Below are 15,162 nucleotides of genomic sequence, written 5' to 3'. Positions count from 1 at the left end.
AAATATGTGATAGTATTATCTCATTTTTAATGTGAAAATTAATACGTAAAATTGAAGTAATTTTTAGAAATCTGTTATTGCCACATCGAGTATAAAAGATCCTAATAAAAGTTGGTTTGTTGAATTTAAATTGCATAATACAGGTAAGGGATTGTACAGGTTTGTTATACCATTTTCAAGGTAGTACTACCAAAATGAAAAGATTTAGTTAGTTTTTCACCTGGAACCCAAATGCTGTAGTGTTCCAATTAACAAGAGCCCTTAAATGTAGATGGAATCTTATTAAAATTAGTGGACTCACAGATGAATATAGAATGTTTTAATTCATATGGAGACAGAGTGTTCAGATCTATGCATTATCAGAGCTTGGTCTGGGTCAGAATTGAATCAGGAATGAGCATGGTTGCATATCTGTTGATTGAGCTGGACCCAAATTTGTTGACTTTAGCAGTTTCAGGCCAGCTACTGAAGGACAGAGAATACCTTATCCTGCATAAACCTTGCAAATACAAATTTAACTCATCGGAATTTTTACTATATTTAAATTAGCAAGTGAGTTTATAAGCAGTACATATTGCATTCTTCATTTTCATTTACTTCATTACCATTTCAGTATAGCCACAGAACAGTTTCTAGAACTCTGGGCTTCCAAAGTAATAGTCACAGATATTGGTCTTTAGAGTATTTCTATTATTTGTTTGGCTTTTTGCCTTCAGTCCGATCTAATGATAATTGCTCTTGCATGACAGACATCAGTGTAAGAACTTAGTGGCTCAGTGAATTTCATTGCATGGTTCAATCTTCACTCTGTCAGTGGCCCAGACAGACATGGCCTGCTACATAGCAGCAAGATAAAACCAGCAAATAGGATGTGAATGTGTAAGCAAAATTTGTGCAAGCAGCTTGATGTTCAGCGTCTTTTACTGGGCCACTCAAAGGAATTAATACTCTTGATGGGCACAAGAAAGGTCTATTATTTTGTGCTTCAGTATTAATATTCTGTCTTTTGGGGAAAAAAAAGTGTAATGAGGAAGCTGGACATCAAGACAGTGTCTATGTCAGAATGCTCCAAATTTTATCTCAAAACTTCTATATGGGGGTTCTGTATTACTTATCTTTAGTCATGCTCCAGGACTATGATGGCTAAAACTGTAACAAAAATGAGGATGTTGTGGGTTGACCCTGGCCAGCAGACTCTTACTCAATTCCCTCTCCTGTGCGATGGGGAGAAAGAGAAGGAAGGCAAAAAGACACATCAGTTGAGTTAATGATGGTTTGATAGGGAAAGCAAAAGCTGTGCACACCAGCAAAGTAAGAAGAGGAATTCATTAACTACTTCCCATCAGCAGGCAGATGTCCAGCGACTCCCTGAAGCACAGGGCCTCATCATGCTTCATGCTTGGGAAGACAAACGCCATCACCACAAATGTCCCCACTTCCTCCTCTTTTCCCTGAGTTTTTCTTTCTGAGCACACCACACTGGTATGGAATATCCCTTTGGTCTGTTGGGGTCTGCTGTTCAGGCAGCGTCAGTTCCCAGCCTCTTGCCCACGCAGAGCCTACTGGCCTTTTGGAGAGGAGGGAGGTTGGATAGAAATCCTCAATGCACTGCAAGCCCTGTTCAGCAATCACCAAAATATTTGGGGTGTAACTACGCTGCTTTAATCCCAAATGCAAAGCACAGCAGCATATGGGCTGATATGAAGAAAGTTAACTCCATCCCAACCAGACCCACTACAGAGGGTAGTTTTGATTGTCCCTTAATAGGATACTGACTGCCTTCATTGTCTTCGTACTAAATGCAGAATTTTCCTACATTAGTTTTCAAAAAAACCTACCGTGTAGTGTTTTCATTTCTTTACAGTGCTAACTATGCATAGTTGAGTATACTCTATCATAGGATTCAGCTCTTGATGCGCAGAACTTACGGTAAATGAAAGCCATGGCTAGTAATTTAGGTATACTTTCCTTCTCTTACTATTTTAATTGTTGCACTTAAGAGTCTTAATGTAGTTCGACAGTGGTCCATCAAAGCCTGGATTATGACATGCTGTGCATATTACTGCAGTTGTATCTCCCTGAGTCTTTATTTGGACAGCTGGTGTAGACTTTGGGGCCTGCTTGAACAGCTGTACCAGCTTCTGTATTACAATGGAGTTATAAAGACTCTGTGAGTTCCCATATTATCTCTGAGACCATTCAGCGTAGTGATACTCTTGTTCTACACTTGATTTTCAAATGTGCCCAAGACAGTTAAATGTAAAAATTTTTATGGAGTCCAAGTGGTATTTTCCATCTCTTAACCACTGGGGCCTTTGTCAATTCCGGTCTTTAACCCCCTGCAGGACCTTTCAAATGGAAAGTTAAAGATTCTTTGTCCTTCACTTTGACTTTTTTTTATAAAACACAAATTCATAAGGTAATTGAGCAATCAAAATACATTAGTCTGCAAAGTCTCTGCAAACAAAATTCTTCAGTATTAATAAATTGTATGTAGGGTTAAAAAGTTTGACATAAGTGAAAAACAGACAGGAAATATGACCACCTTCAGTCATGGGCTCACTTGATCATCCTTCAATATGGAGTTCCAGTCTTCCAAAATATATTTTCTCCACTTCTGCCTTTTCAGCAGCAACTTCTATAAGTACTTTGCACTTACTCAAGAGTCAATAAAATGTGAACAAAAGACAATCGCTTAAAAAACATAAATTTTTCTTTATATTATAGACATCCCTATTTATCAAGATGTCTTCATTAAAATATATAATTTTGTTGATTAATTGTAACCGTGAATCTCTTTCTCATATGTCCAACATGACCGTATCGCAGTTTCATTTGTTCTAGCAAAAATCTTTTCATGTTCCTTATTTTGGTTAATGATATATTATTTTTTTTTTATTTTTTTGTTGCAAGATAGAGCTGTTCTGTGTCTTTATAGCCAAATGTGCATCACTGCGTCATTCCATTTCACTGTTTTCTAGGGTTATGAAGATTGGCTTCGACATAAAGCTGACAATGCAATGAACCAATGCCCTGTTCATTTCATTCAACATGGTAAACTGGTTAGAAAGCAAAGCCGAAAATTGAGAGTAAGTAACTATGACTTAATAGACTTCAGGAGTCAGGCTTTACATTGCACTTCTAGTTTAAAAAAAATGACACAAGAATGTAGTGTAGAAAATGTGTTTATTACCTTTCATGGTGGTCTCCATGAAATAGACCTTCAATAAACTAATTTTTGATTGAATGCCTCTGAGAAAAGTATTTTAAAAAGTTAGAGATGTTTCTGCTTTATCTTTGCTTTAACTCTTCTCTCATAAATATTGCTTTCATTTTCTGTTTTTTTAATGGAAAGTTTCACTCATGATATTTGTCCTTTGTCTTTTCTCCATTTGCAATTCTCTGTGGGTATGCACATTAGTAAGTTATTTAAGCCCAATTATGATAGTCAACCCTATCAATTTGTCCTATTTCTTACAGAGAAAATACAACACATTCAGAATACTTTCTTCATTACCCATTAAATCACAACCTCTTCATTGAGCTTCTGAATGCTTCTGCATTCCTTTCCTGTTTTTTTGAGGGTTATTTTTAGTAATAAATGTGTCTTTTGTGTTTTTTTTTGTTTGTTTGTTTGTTTCTCTTTCTGATGCTTAGATGCACTTGTCATCCTTATAATCTTTAGAACTCAGCAAATATGATAGATATTTGTTTGGGGTTTCCTTATTTCTCATATCTCTGTTAGGAATATCTTTTTCTGCTCTGCCCTGTTTGGGCATAAATAGCTCTACAGGGCTCACAACCTTTCTGCTTTCCTTTCTGCTTTCCATTCCTTTGAGTGTGATAACTTTTGCTTAGAGCTTCCGGGCAATAAAATAAAGTAAAAAAACATGATGTGCTTCGTATTTCATGTGCATACCTAAACAATTATCCATTCTAGATAAAAACGGTGAAGTACCACATAACTGGAATTTGTATTACCGTAATGAATCCATTCCCTATATTTTCTCAATTTCTCTCCAATTCTTTGCCTTTCAGAGATTGTATTTCAAGGAACTAAAGGATAGCTGAGGCAGGCATAGGAAATACTTGTGTAGAGAGGGTATCTGTTTATGGGTAACAGGGCAAAGTTCTCTGACCTGTATTATGCAAGAAAACAGACTAGATCATATAAAGGCAGATCCTTCAGCTCCTAAAGCCTGTGGACATTCGATTACATGAAGTTAAAAAAAAAATGCTGAAATATGAGGTTTCTTTTTAACTGACACATTAGCAAATGTTGTCAAAAAAGCACCTTTTATATTTTAAGAAGATACCTTTTTGTTGGTATTTCGTTTACTGTTTTTTTTTCCTGATTCCTGCCTTTTTTTCTACTGCAAATTGTTTAGATTATTAATTTATGTTTTAATAGGTTGTTATATTATAGATTGCTCCTGGTTTGCAGGCTGACTTGTATGCCATAGCTTGATAGGTTGATTAGTAAATAATAAGGATCATTCAGCATTATGATGTGTGAAAATCAAAACTAAGAGGACTCTTTTGTCTGTGAGTTGTATCTGAAAATTCATTTTCCAATGTGTATTTTCAGTGGCAACCTGAAAACCTCCAGGTATGGTCTTTAGAAGTGGTTAAATTTGCAGTAATGTCACTGTGTTTTAGCTAGCTGACAATTAAATGAATATTTTCAGTGGTAAAGAGGGCCAGCAAAATCAAACTAATTACAATTTCTTACAATTTGTTCTAGTAGGTGGATTCTCTGTCTTTTAACAGTTTATTCAAGATAATGCCCTAACGGTGTTTTATCTGCTTTTGATAAGTTCTCATTTTGAGTGCTTTATTATAATTTACCATGTCACTGTTTTTAATAACTAATGATTTTGTGGCAAAAAGGCAAGTTCTCTGAGAGACACATCTTAGAAGAGTAAGGCAACTTATGCAGTAGTCAGCCAGGCTTCACTACTCTTCAGGATGAAGGCTCCATATTGTTCAGGCTGGCCCCAGCCAAGAAATTCACTGCCTCTGGTTAGAAACCTACCACTTCACTACCTCATTATGTATCCTCATTTCCCTGGGTCTGCAGATTGAAACATGAAAAATCATTTAATCAAAAGGAAGTATATGAGGGAATTAATGTCTTCCTATATTTGAACAGCCAAAGACTTCCTTTTTTTTTTCTTGTTAAAATATAGCTTTTTTCCTAGACATGAAGTATGCAATTGTCATATCACATCTTTAATTAAACCTTATGCTTATCTACAAGAAGTTAAATCTTTTGTCATCATTATAGCTTTTCAGTACATTTTAGTAAATTGTATCAATGCTGTCATAATTTTATTTTTACCTGTTGCTATTGCTGATTGCTTTCAAACAATTTTGCTTAACTAGAATTAACTGAACTCTGCCAGACTGCTAGGGCTGTTAGAATTCAGCTGTATCGTGAGGATAATGATTGAGCTGAATCTTATGATAATGAATTATGACATAAAGGTATATCTAGCAGATGTTGAGTTACGTGAAAAATTCCAAAAAATACTATCTTTTAACTGAAACTGGTATTCTTAAAACATATACTATATCTTTACCATTTGTACATTTTTTTTATAGTCCTTCGTAAAAGATGAGCTCCAAAAATTTATTGAAGGCTGTTTTTCTTAAAAGGATGCTTTACAGTTATCTTTTGAATTTATAGTTGGTTGGTTGTTCCATGACACTGTTTAACAGACTGTAACATGCTATCTGTGTTTGCATTAATGAGAATTAATTTGTGCACCTTTACATGGATAAAGAATAGGATGGACTTCTAGTGACAAATTCTGCTGAAAATCTATCCTGTTTTCATTGGCAGACTTGGAATTCTTAGTTTTTTCAACTGTCTCTAATTATAACATTCTGAGATGCTTATGCTCGAGCCAATGAGAGTAGCCCACATCTCCAGCTATTTTTGAATAGATGGTTTATTGTATTTATTCTTAAAGCAAGGATAGTATCTTCCATTTCTGAAATAATGTTGCAAAGCTGAAAAAGACAGTACCTGCAAAATGGCTTGAGATCCTTAGAGGAAGGGTAGTACAAGCCTGATTCATTTCACAAGGTGTAATTCATTTTTTCAGAGATATTTCTGTAGTTCTTTACTCTTGTGGCAACATCCTGGTGTAAAGAAAGTCAGCGAAGTTTTAAAAATTTGATTTTTTGAATAGGTTTTGAAATCTGAAATTTGGGGTGACACAGGATTGATAAATGTTTTTTCCCCTAGGTTGGAGATATTGTGATGGTAAAAGAAGATGAAACATTCCCATGTGACTTAATATTTCTATCCAGTAGTAGAGGAGATGGAACGTGTTTTGTTACAACAGCTAGTTTGGATGGTGAATCCAGTCATAAGGTAATAAAATGTTCTATATTTTCTTTTAAGGCAAAGTTTACATTTTGCTTTTTTTTTTTTTTAGCACAGAACATAATGTAACTTAAATGCATATATTTGTGAGCAGATACATTGACTTGTATAATTTTCTGACAGTTGACTAAATTTTTCTCAAAAATTACATTATTTTATGTAAAAAATTATGTATTTTATGTTACATTATTTTATGAAAAGATTCAAAACATCCTTTCAGTACTTAAAGGGGACTTATAAAAAAAATATGGAGAACAACTTTTTACACTGGCAGATAGTGATATGACAAGGGGAACAGTTTTAAAGTAAAAGAGGGGAGGTTTAGATTAGCTATAAGGAAAAAAAATCTTTACTCTGAGAGTTGGTGAGGCACAGGAACAGGTTTTCCACAGAAATTGTGGATGCCCCATCCCTTGAAGTTGTTCAAGGACAGGTTGGATGGGGCTTTGAGCAACCTAGTCTAGTGGGAGGCATCCCTGCCTGTGGCAGGGGGTTGGAACTGGATGATCATTAAAGTCCCTTCCAACCCAAGCCATTCTGTGATTCTGTGATATTTATTTGCAGTCTTGTCTGTGTTCAATATAGCCATAGAGATTACAGAGATAATTCACAAATATTTTTGTACTTAAATTTCACGTTAACCTGACTTGTAAGTATATTGCAAGGTACCTGCATGTAATGTAGAAAGTTTCCCAATAAGGAACATTTAAAGGTGCATCTTATTTGAAATATTACCTCTTATGTGAAAGCTAGTAAGTCTGTTTCACACTGAACTATCTGCATATTAATATTTTTTATATCTGTTCTTATTTATACCTTTTTATTCATTCCAGACTCACTATGCTGTTCAAGATACAAAGGCATTTCACAGTGAACAAGAAATTGATGCATTACATGCTACCATTGAATGTGAACAACCTCAGCCTGACCTTTATAAGTAAGAAAATAATTCTTACCTCTTTCATTTAAGGTACCCTACCAATATCATCATTAAAAGATCCTTTCTGCATCTGCATGGTTAGAGGGAGCCCCAGAGTGAGCTTGAAATCCATTTAGTCACCATCCGTTCAGGTAGTTCAGTGGTCTCCTCTAGAGCAGTGGTCTCCAAAGCAACCCCAGGGAGCATGCAAGACGATTCATTGGGATGCACAAAGGAAATTTCAGAACTTCTACCTAATTTATTTTTTAATCTAAAAAAATAAGAAAAAAATCAAGAGTCACTCATATTTAATGTATGTATTGATACTGACACCCTCATTCAGTCTCTATGTCAGAGCGTCCACGGTTTGAGGGTCCTGGGGTGGGTGTTCCACGATGCGGAGAGGTTGACAGGCACCCAATCTCATTTGTTCGCTTTCAGTGTGTTGTGAAGCATGGTGGTTTGTGCGTGCCTGGTTAAGTGGTTTTACAGATTATATTGTCTAGTTCTAACTAAACTAACCCTCACAAAATGGACAAGTGCCTTAAAAAGATTCCTGCAAAAAACTGCAGATTGAAGCTAGTACTAATAACACAAGCACAAGAGAACAAGAAAATGGTAGAGCAAACACTTCTACTCTTACTACGAGCTCTTCATTAGCATTTGGGCAAACAAATTCAAAATTGTGTATTCTATTCACAATTGTGAATTGTGAATACTATTTGAAAGATTGATTTATATCTGCTATTGTTAACAATGAACACCACCCTACATGCATGTTGTGTTTTGACATGATTCTATGAAACCATCACAATTATCAAGACAATTAAAATCTAAGCATCCAGAACATGAAGACAAACCTCCACATTTTTTTTTCAGTGTTTTCCCTTTAGAAAATTTCAGTAAACTTAATAAATCTTTAGAAGACTCTCTTGAACTTTCTTACTGAATAGTGAAAGATGAAAAGCCACATATCATTGGGGAAACACTTGTTCTTCCTGACACAGGAAAGATGGCTGAAATAATAGAGAAAACAATATGGCAACAAAATGAAATGCCAGCAAATACTGTTGGAAGGTGCATAGGAAACATTGCTGAAGATCTAAAGAATTAGAATAAATTATGCAGTGTGGGATATTGCTGTACAGATGGCTGAAAGTACAGATGTTTCTAATATTTTGTAGCTTAAGGTATTTCCAGATTCTGTTTCGATAATGGAATACATAAAGAACTACTTTTTTTTGTGAGTTACTATAATAAAGATATACTAGAGAAGATATGTCCTGAACAACAAATGACTTTTTAATAAAAACAATGTCTTATAGAGAAAATGTGCAAGTATAACTACTAGTGGAGCAGATACTTCTGCTGATACAAAAAAAGATCCCAGAGTAAGGTTACAGAGCTGGCACCACATGTGAAATTCATTCACTGCATCAGTCATAGACAAGCTATTGCAGTCAGGAGGTTGGACCCAGAATTGCACAAAGTGCTACAGGATATCATCAATTTGGTTAGTTTTATAAAAACAAGACCTTTAAATAGAATCTTTACAATACTTTGTAATGAGCTGGGGTGGGAGTGACCATGAAAATCTTTTGTACCACGCAGAAGTAGAGTGATTATGTTTTGGCAAAGTGCTTAAGAGAGTTGTCACACTTAAAGATGTTATGCATTTTTCTTTTACAAAGGGGCAAGTGTTCTGAATTTGCTAACCTTATCTGTGAAGAAAAGTGTCTCTCAGTAGAAAAAATAAACATACTTAACGTGTCCCTTAAAAGTAAAAATGATGCTTTACCACTGAGTTATGGTGCCTGATGCCAACCCTCCTGTGACTGGTGCTGACACAAATTTATATAGGGAATCAGATCATGTTGAGTCTTTGCAGACTCCTTGTAGATCTGCTTACGGTGGTAGGACTGTCCAATGCATTGTCCATTAAATCATTCTATATTTTAGAACAACTGTGTGCTTAATTCTCCTCAAGGGTACAAGAAAAAATCCTTAATAATCACAAAGTGTAAAACCAAAATTTTCGGAAATAAAGTATATTAAATCATGTAGGTCTCACTAGGAAAACTACTACTAATAAATTTTAGCACAGAAAGGTTTCTGTACAATTTATAAGATAATCTTAAAAATACTGTTTATTTCATTTTTATCTCATCCTTAAGTTCTATTTTTGCATGTTTTATCATGTACACAATGTACTAATACACTAGTACATGTGTATAGTTTATAAGGAAATATAGTGGGGGTGCACGCTCAAAAATTTTTACTGATAGGGGTGCACGATCTGTTAGGTGTGGAGATCACTGCTCTAGGCCACTTCAGCTGGTATTCGTAGGTGAAAACCCAGAGAAACCTGATGCTTACAATAACTTTAGAGAACACTTCTCTGGCTGATGAACAGTTGCCTGGCATTTCGAGAGCTCTCTAGCTATTCCAGCAGCCATTGTTGGAACACAGGAGGAAGAAAACATTTTAAACTTCTTCCTTGCAGGGCTGTAGGGCCTGCTTGGGAGTGCCTTTTAACTGCCTGCTATGAGGGTGGGATGTTTGAGCATTTTGACTGGCCAAATTCAGGCTGACTGCAGGGGCAATGTTGTTGTCCAGCACTGGGTATCAGTGGTGGCCTGGAATTTGCCACATAACAGCATGGTCTTTACCAACCATTTCTCCCGCTTTCTTTGTTTCTCGCTCTGCCCCACCAGCAAGTAGGCTGGGGTTGTGCAGGAGGCTGGGAGCAGGCAGGACAGACGACCTGAACTGACCAGAGGGATACTCAGTGCCACATTAATGTCAAGCTCAGCAATATAACAGCAGGCAGGGGGTGGTCTCTGTTGCTTGGAGATGTTTATTTATGGGGGTTGGTGAGCATTTGCCTTTGCTTTTTTTTTCCCTTTCACTTAGTAAATTGTTGATATCTTGCTTTTGCTCTTCCCGTTTTCTCTCCTGTGCTGCTGGTAATGAGCAAGCAGTCAGTCAGTGCTTAGTCCAGGGTCTATCCACCACATACAGATAAAATGTACTTAGAAATATTCAGATGGAAAATTGCCCATTGGCTTTATGCTGTTGATTTATTTTGTTTTGTTCTGTTTTATTTTGGTTTTAACCCAGGTGAAGGTTTTAAGATTTGTAAAGGATAGTAATTATGTTGTTACTTACCTTAGATAGTTTCAATAATATTTTCTTGTTAATTCTTGCTAATAGGTCTAATTAGAAGATTTATTCATAATTTTATACTCTTTCGTAGCTTTTTTTATACAGACTTTACACTGAGATTCTGTTCTGTTTATTTTTCTATCTATACATGTATCTATGAGCTCTTGTTTATTTCCTGGATAATCAGAGAACGTTCAATTGAAAGCTGTTGGCTCACTTTAATACATGCTTTCAATAAAATAATCTATTCTCACACATACGTTTTAAAGATTTAAAAAGTGAGAGTAATTTGCTTTGTTTTTATATGTGTGTGGTGTATATAGATCTGTATATAAGGAGAATTACCTGTCCTTGTACGTTAAAAAAATTGAAATATTGAGAGATATATACATAGCAATACGCAAATTAGCACTGATATAAAACTACTTGTATATTTCCCTTGCAGATTTGTTGGTCGAATAAATATTTACCATGATAGTAATGAGCCTACTGCAAGGTAAGGAAAATACAGAGTTTCCCTACATGTAATCACTGTTAGGATTGATTGTTAGGATATCAATAATGAGAATTACTTTTGTTTTACCAACATTGTGCTGTCTTGTCTTATTGATATAAAGTATTTTTGTCTTAAAAGTCTATAGACTGTACTTGTGTATATCATAAATATTTCATCTTTTACCTTAAGCTTTTATTTGGTATGTAGTTAGCTTGTAAATGATGTTGAGAGTATTTTGACAGTACTTTGATAATATTGTTGCATTAGCAGCAGGTCTTTGTGTTTGTGTTTCTCTTCTTCTTCTTCTTCCTCTTCATCTCCTCCTTCTTCTCCTTCTTCCTTTTATTCCTTCTCTTCTTCCTCTTCTTCCTCCTCTTCTTCGGGGAGATTGAACATACCAAACGTTGTGTTTAGTTTTACTGAGGGGTGGATTTGTATTTGTACATTTGTCTAAGAAGTCTTAAACGTTGTGTGTGTTCAAGAAGGCAAGATCCAAGGAAATGGACTTTATGTGTGGTATAGGAAACGATGATTTGTTATCCTGGGTCTGGCACCTAGAAGGTTCTGCCTTGTGCGCGAATAAGTTTCATCCTGAAGTGAGTGAGGTAGATTCTCCTCAAGGAGCAGTCAGTGTAGCCCAGGACATTATTTGTTTGGCAAATAGAGAATAAAAATAAAGCAGTACAAAAGTGCCATGAGTCTTCATGTCTCTTCTGTATAAGATCTTCTGTGTACTAGCAAGGAGAAGACTTTGTGTACCTGGTTTTTGTTCAGGTCCTTGCCACAAAGAGGCAAAGCAATAGGAGGGAAAGTTGTCTCGCTTGGATTATATCCAAGGCCCCAGCATGTGGGAAGTTAATTCATTCTGGCTAAGTATTTTCTTAAGCTCAGTGTGTCTGTAGATAGGTAATTTTCTATCTCAGTAAGCAAAGAGGAGGGAAAATTTGGCTGCTGAGCATGTCAGTGATCCCAAAGGAAACATATCTATGACTGCACTGCAAAGCAGTGAAAATCTCTTGTCACCATCCAGAGCAGATCATGTCCCTCTCAGCTGTTCCGGGCTGTGTTCTTGCTTGGGGGTCTCTCAGATAAGAGGGTCAGGCAGGGCCCTGGCCTCATGAGCTGTTGCAGTGACAGCTGCCTGCTTCCAGGCAGGAGGTATCCTTTCCTGAGGATACTCCTGTCCTTTCCATGTTGAGTGATACGTCATTTAATAGTAGATTGCTACAGTCTGCTGTGAAAGCTGCCTTTTTCTTTTTCCTTCTTCTTTCTAAAGAGCACTTTCCTTTTTAATCAAAACAGCAGTAGCCTGCTCTGTGTCCAACACTGTGACCAAGAAGAAAATTTGTGGTGTTAAGACTTGTATTCCTTGGACAGTGCTATTAGTAGAACTGTTGGCATTTTTTACTATATCAGGATACAATGTCTTATTACCAAATCATTCACATAACGTCACACCACTGGTTTAAATGGAAATAGTAACAGGTTTTACATCAGAACATCAGAGACACAGCCCTGGGGTTTTTGTTTTAGAGTTCCTTGACTATTTTTTTTTATTATTATTTTTGAACACTTTGAATAACATCCAAAAATACTGAGTTTATTTTTTTATTATTATTTTTATTTTTCCATTGCTATATAAATAGTCTGGCAGTAGTTTAAAATGTCATCTGTGCAATTCTGCATGTTGTCTGTCTGTAAAGTAGTCCTTATTTTTGCACTCCTGTGATGGATTGTATTACATATGCTCCAAAATGCTATTTTAAACTGCATGGGGATCCTTACAGTAATTCCTACTTCTCAATAAATTATTTTACCTATATTCATCTTTATGCTATGAAAAGTATACAGTAAATTTCAAGCAATACCTTGTATACCATTTATACTTGAAATGAAAGGGCAGAACGTATTGTACTTAATAAGTAACATGAACAAAACTATAGTTTATACAAGCCTAAAAAAGACGTGAATTAGTGTTTTTAAAAGTAAGTAACTTACAATTAGGATGATGAATCTTTATTTAGGTATCTACATACATGGTTGAAATGAAAGTTACTGTTTTCTCAACATGTTTCAAAATGAAATTGCTAATGCTGGACTTGGACTGTGAGGTTATTAGCTTAATTGTAGGTATCTGTATTTTTTAATATTCACTTAAATGCTTTAAGTGCCACCTATTAATTTTTTCACACAACATAAAATTAATTGAGTAATACTACTTTCCTGTCTTAGATGGCTTCCATTAAGGCCTGCTGTCTCTTTCTAAATACTTATATTTTGTAATGTTTGTCTTTTGCAGGCCATTAGGATCCGAAAATCTGCTCCTTAGAGGAGCCACTTTAAAGAATACAGAAAAAATCTTTGGTAAATATTTGTGTTGATTATTTCAATGAATGCTGAAGTAATAAGCAGACATCAAACAAAGTTACAATTCTAGAGTTGCTACCAAGAATATGATTTCTATTGAATCACTTGATTTACAACTTTTCAATAAGGTGTACTGTTTCTAGAATTTCAATAAAGTTAGTATTAATGATGTTCAATGACTATAGAGATTTTGGGGAGGGGTAAAGACAACTTGAATTCTTCCTGTAAATATTTGGGTTTTGAACAAGCGTTGTAAATAAATGCTGTTCCAAACAAGGTAATAAGCTTGATAAAAAATGTAAAATCTGTTTTGCTCACTTGTCAAAACAGACAGATACCATAAATATGGCTGATGAAAAAAAAAAAATCCACCTAAACAGTTCCTGACTCAAAATTAGACTTTCCACTAGTCACTGTATTTTGTTTGTGTGATCTGTCTTCATTCCGTGGAAGTGTTTTAATACATTAGCAGAAATAGGAAGCACAATATGAAATACATGTTTTTGACATTCTTTAAGCAAACCTAGTGGTAGGGGTAGTTGCAGTGTTACAAACAACTCTTTGCTGGTAATGAAAGGGACAAGGGTGCAAATCATCCTCTGTCGTGTACAACTTCCATACTCCACAAAAGGAGATCATAAATAACAATGAAGTACTCAGCCTAAAACATCAAAATCTTAAAACTTTTTCTCAAAAAAAAAAAAGCATTAAAAGTATATGTTAATTTAAACTTGCCCTCTTTGCTTTTAATTGATATCTGAAATAGATAACTAATACAATTAATCTGTAACATTTCTGTAAACTTCAGAGCATGATTTTAAGATCTCAGTTAAATTGTGTATCAGGCAGAGATGTGTAAGTGGCTGTTTCTGGTCTGTGTAATGCATGCAGTGTTTGCCATTACCCCAGTATGATCTGTATCCTAAACTATATTACTTTTATCAGTGTGCAGGGGTGCTGACTTAATATGCACTTAAAATCCATTTTCTTATTTACAGCTTTTTGTAGTTGTTTTTAATCTTCTGAGGGTTAGTCTCTCAATCTGAATTATTAGCAGGAATTCAGTAATATCAGAAGATCACTGTTTTCATAAAGTATTAGATTTTCCTGGGGAAAGCTAAATCAGTAGCCTTCTGTTATTCTTCTTGGATGTATCCTGTAGTTTAGCCCTTGCTGAATTTTCTTTTACAACATATAATTTAGATTCTAAAATTAAAGCCAAAAAAAAAAAGAACTTAAAAACACAAGATGATTTATTCAAAATACAGCTTTGTTTTGGCTTCCGTTCATAGCAGAGAACATGTTAGGAATTGGAGACTGTGGCTCTGGAATGGCATGTAAAATGCCATTCTTAAAATTTCCCTGAAGAACCGAAATATTAAGCCATTTTTAGTGTTTGAGTATTATCCCAGCCTGTACCCTTTTTCTTCAGGCCATAGAAACTTAGAGAAATGACAGGGTATAATAATCTAGTGAGTTGTATTGTTATTAAAGTAAGTTTTTGTACTGTGCTATCTTTATTAAAACAAATTGTCTAATTTCAGGTGTTGCTATCTACACTGGCATGGAAACTAAGATGGCGTTAAATTACCAGTCAAAATCACAGAAACGATCTGCTGTAGAAAAGTAAAAATTTCAATATTTCTTTTGTGGGTAGAAAACTGCATGTTTGAATAGTGAATAAAAGGGGATATTTTATTTTGCTAAAAGTATATGATTTATTGATTTAAATTAAAAAAAAAAGAGGTAAAAGGACTTAAAATTTTCATTTTGTGTGCTTCATTTTTGATCTATAAAATGAGTCATATAACTCCAGATGAG

At 35.2% G+C, this 15,162-nt stretch overlaps 1 protein-coding gene across 4 annotated transcripts in view; it reads left to right on the top strand.

The window, feature by feature from the left end:
• Positions 1-15,162, top strand: part of ATP11A (ATPase phospholipid transporting 11A) — a 127,579-nt gene that overhangs the window by 76,723 nt on the left and 35,694 nt on the right. For all 4 annotated transcript variants that reach the window (XM_083835064.1, XM_083835063.1, XM_083835062.1 and 1 more), the window contains exons 5-10: positions 2,982-3,089; positions 6,254-6,382; positions 7,228-7,331; positions 10,924-10,974; positions 13,274-13,338; positions 14,886-14,967. In XM_083835064.1, the coding sequence (XP_083691190.1) occupies positions 2,982-3,089; positions 6,254-6,382; positions 7,228-7,331; positions 10,924-10,974; positions 13,274-13,338; positions 14,886-14,967 (539 nt within the window). The remainder of the gene's footprint in view (positions 1-2,981; positions 3,090-6,253; positions 6,383-7,227; positions 7,332-10,923; positions 10,975-13,273; positions 13,339-14,885; positions 14,968-15,162) is intronic.

Source organism: Anser anser, assembly GCF_964211835.1.
Source record: "Anser anser genome assembly, chromosome: 1".
NCBI lineage: Eukaryota > Metazoa > Chordata > Aves > Anseriformes > Anatidae > Anser > Anser anser.
This window is presented reverse-complemented; position numbering and strand designations above follow the sequence as displayed.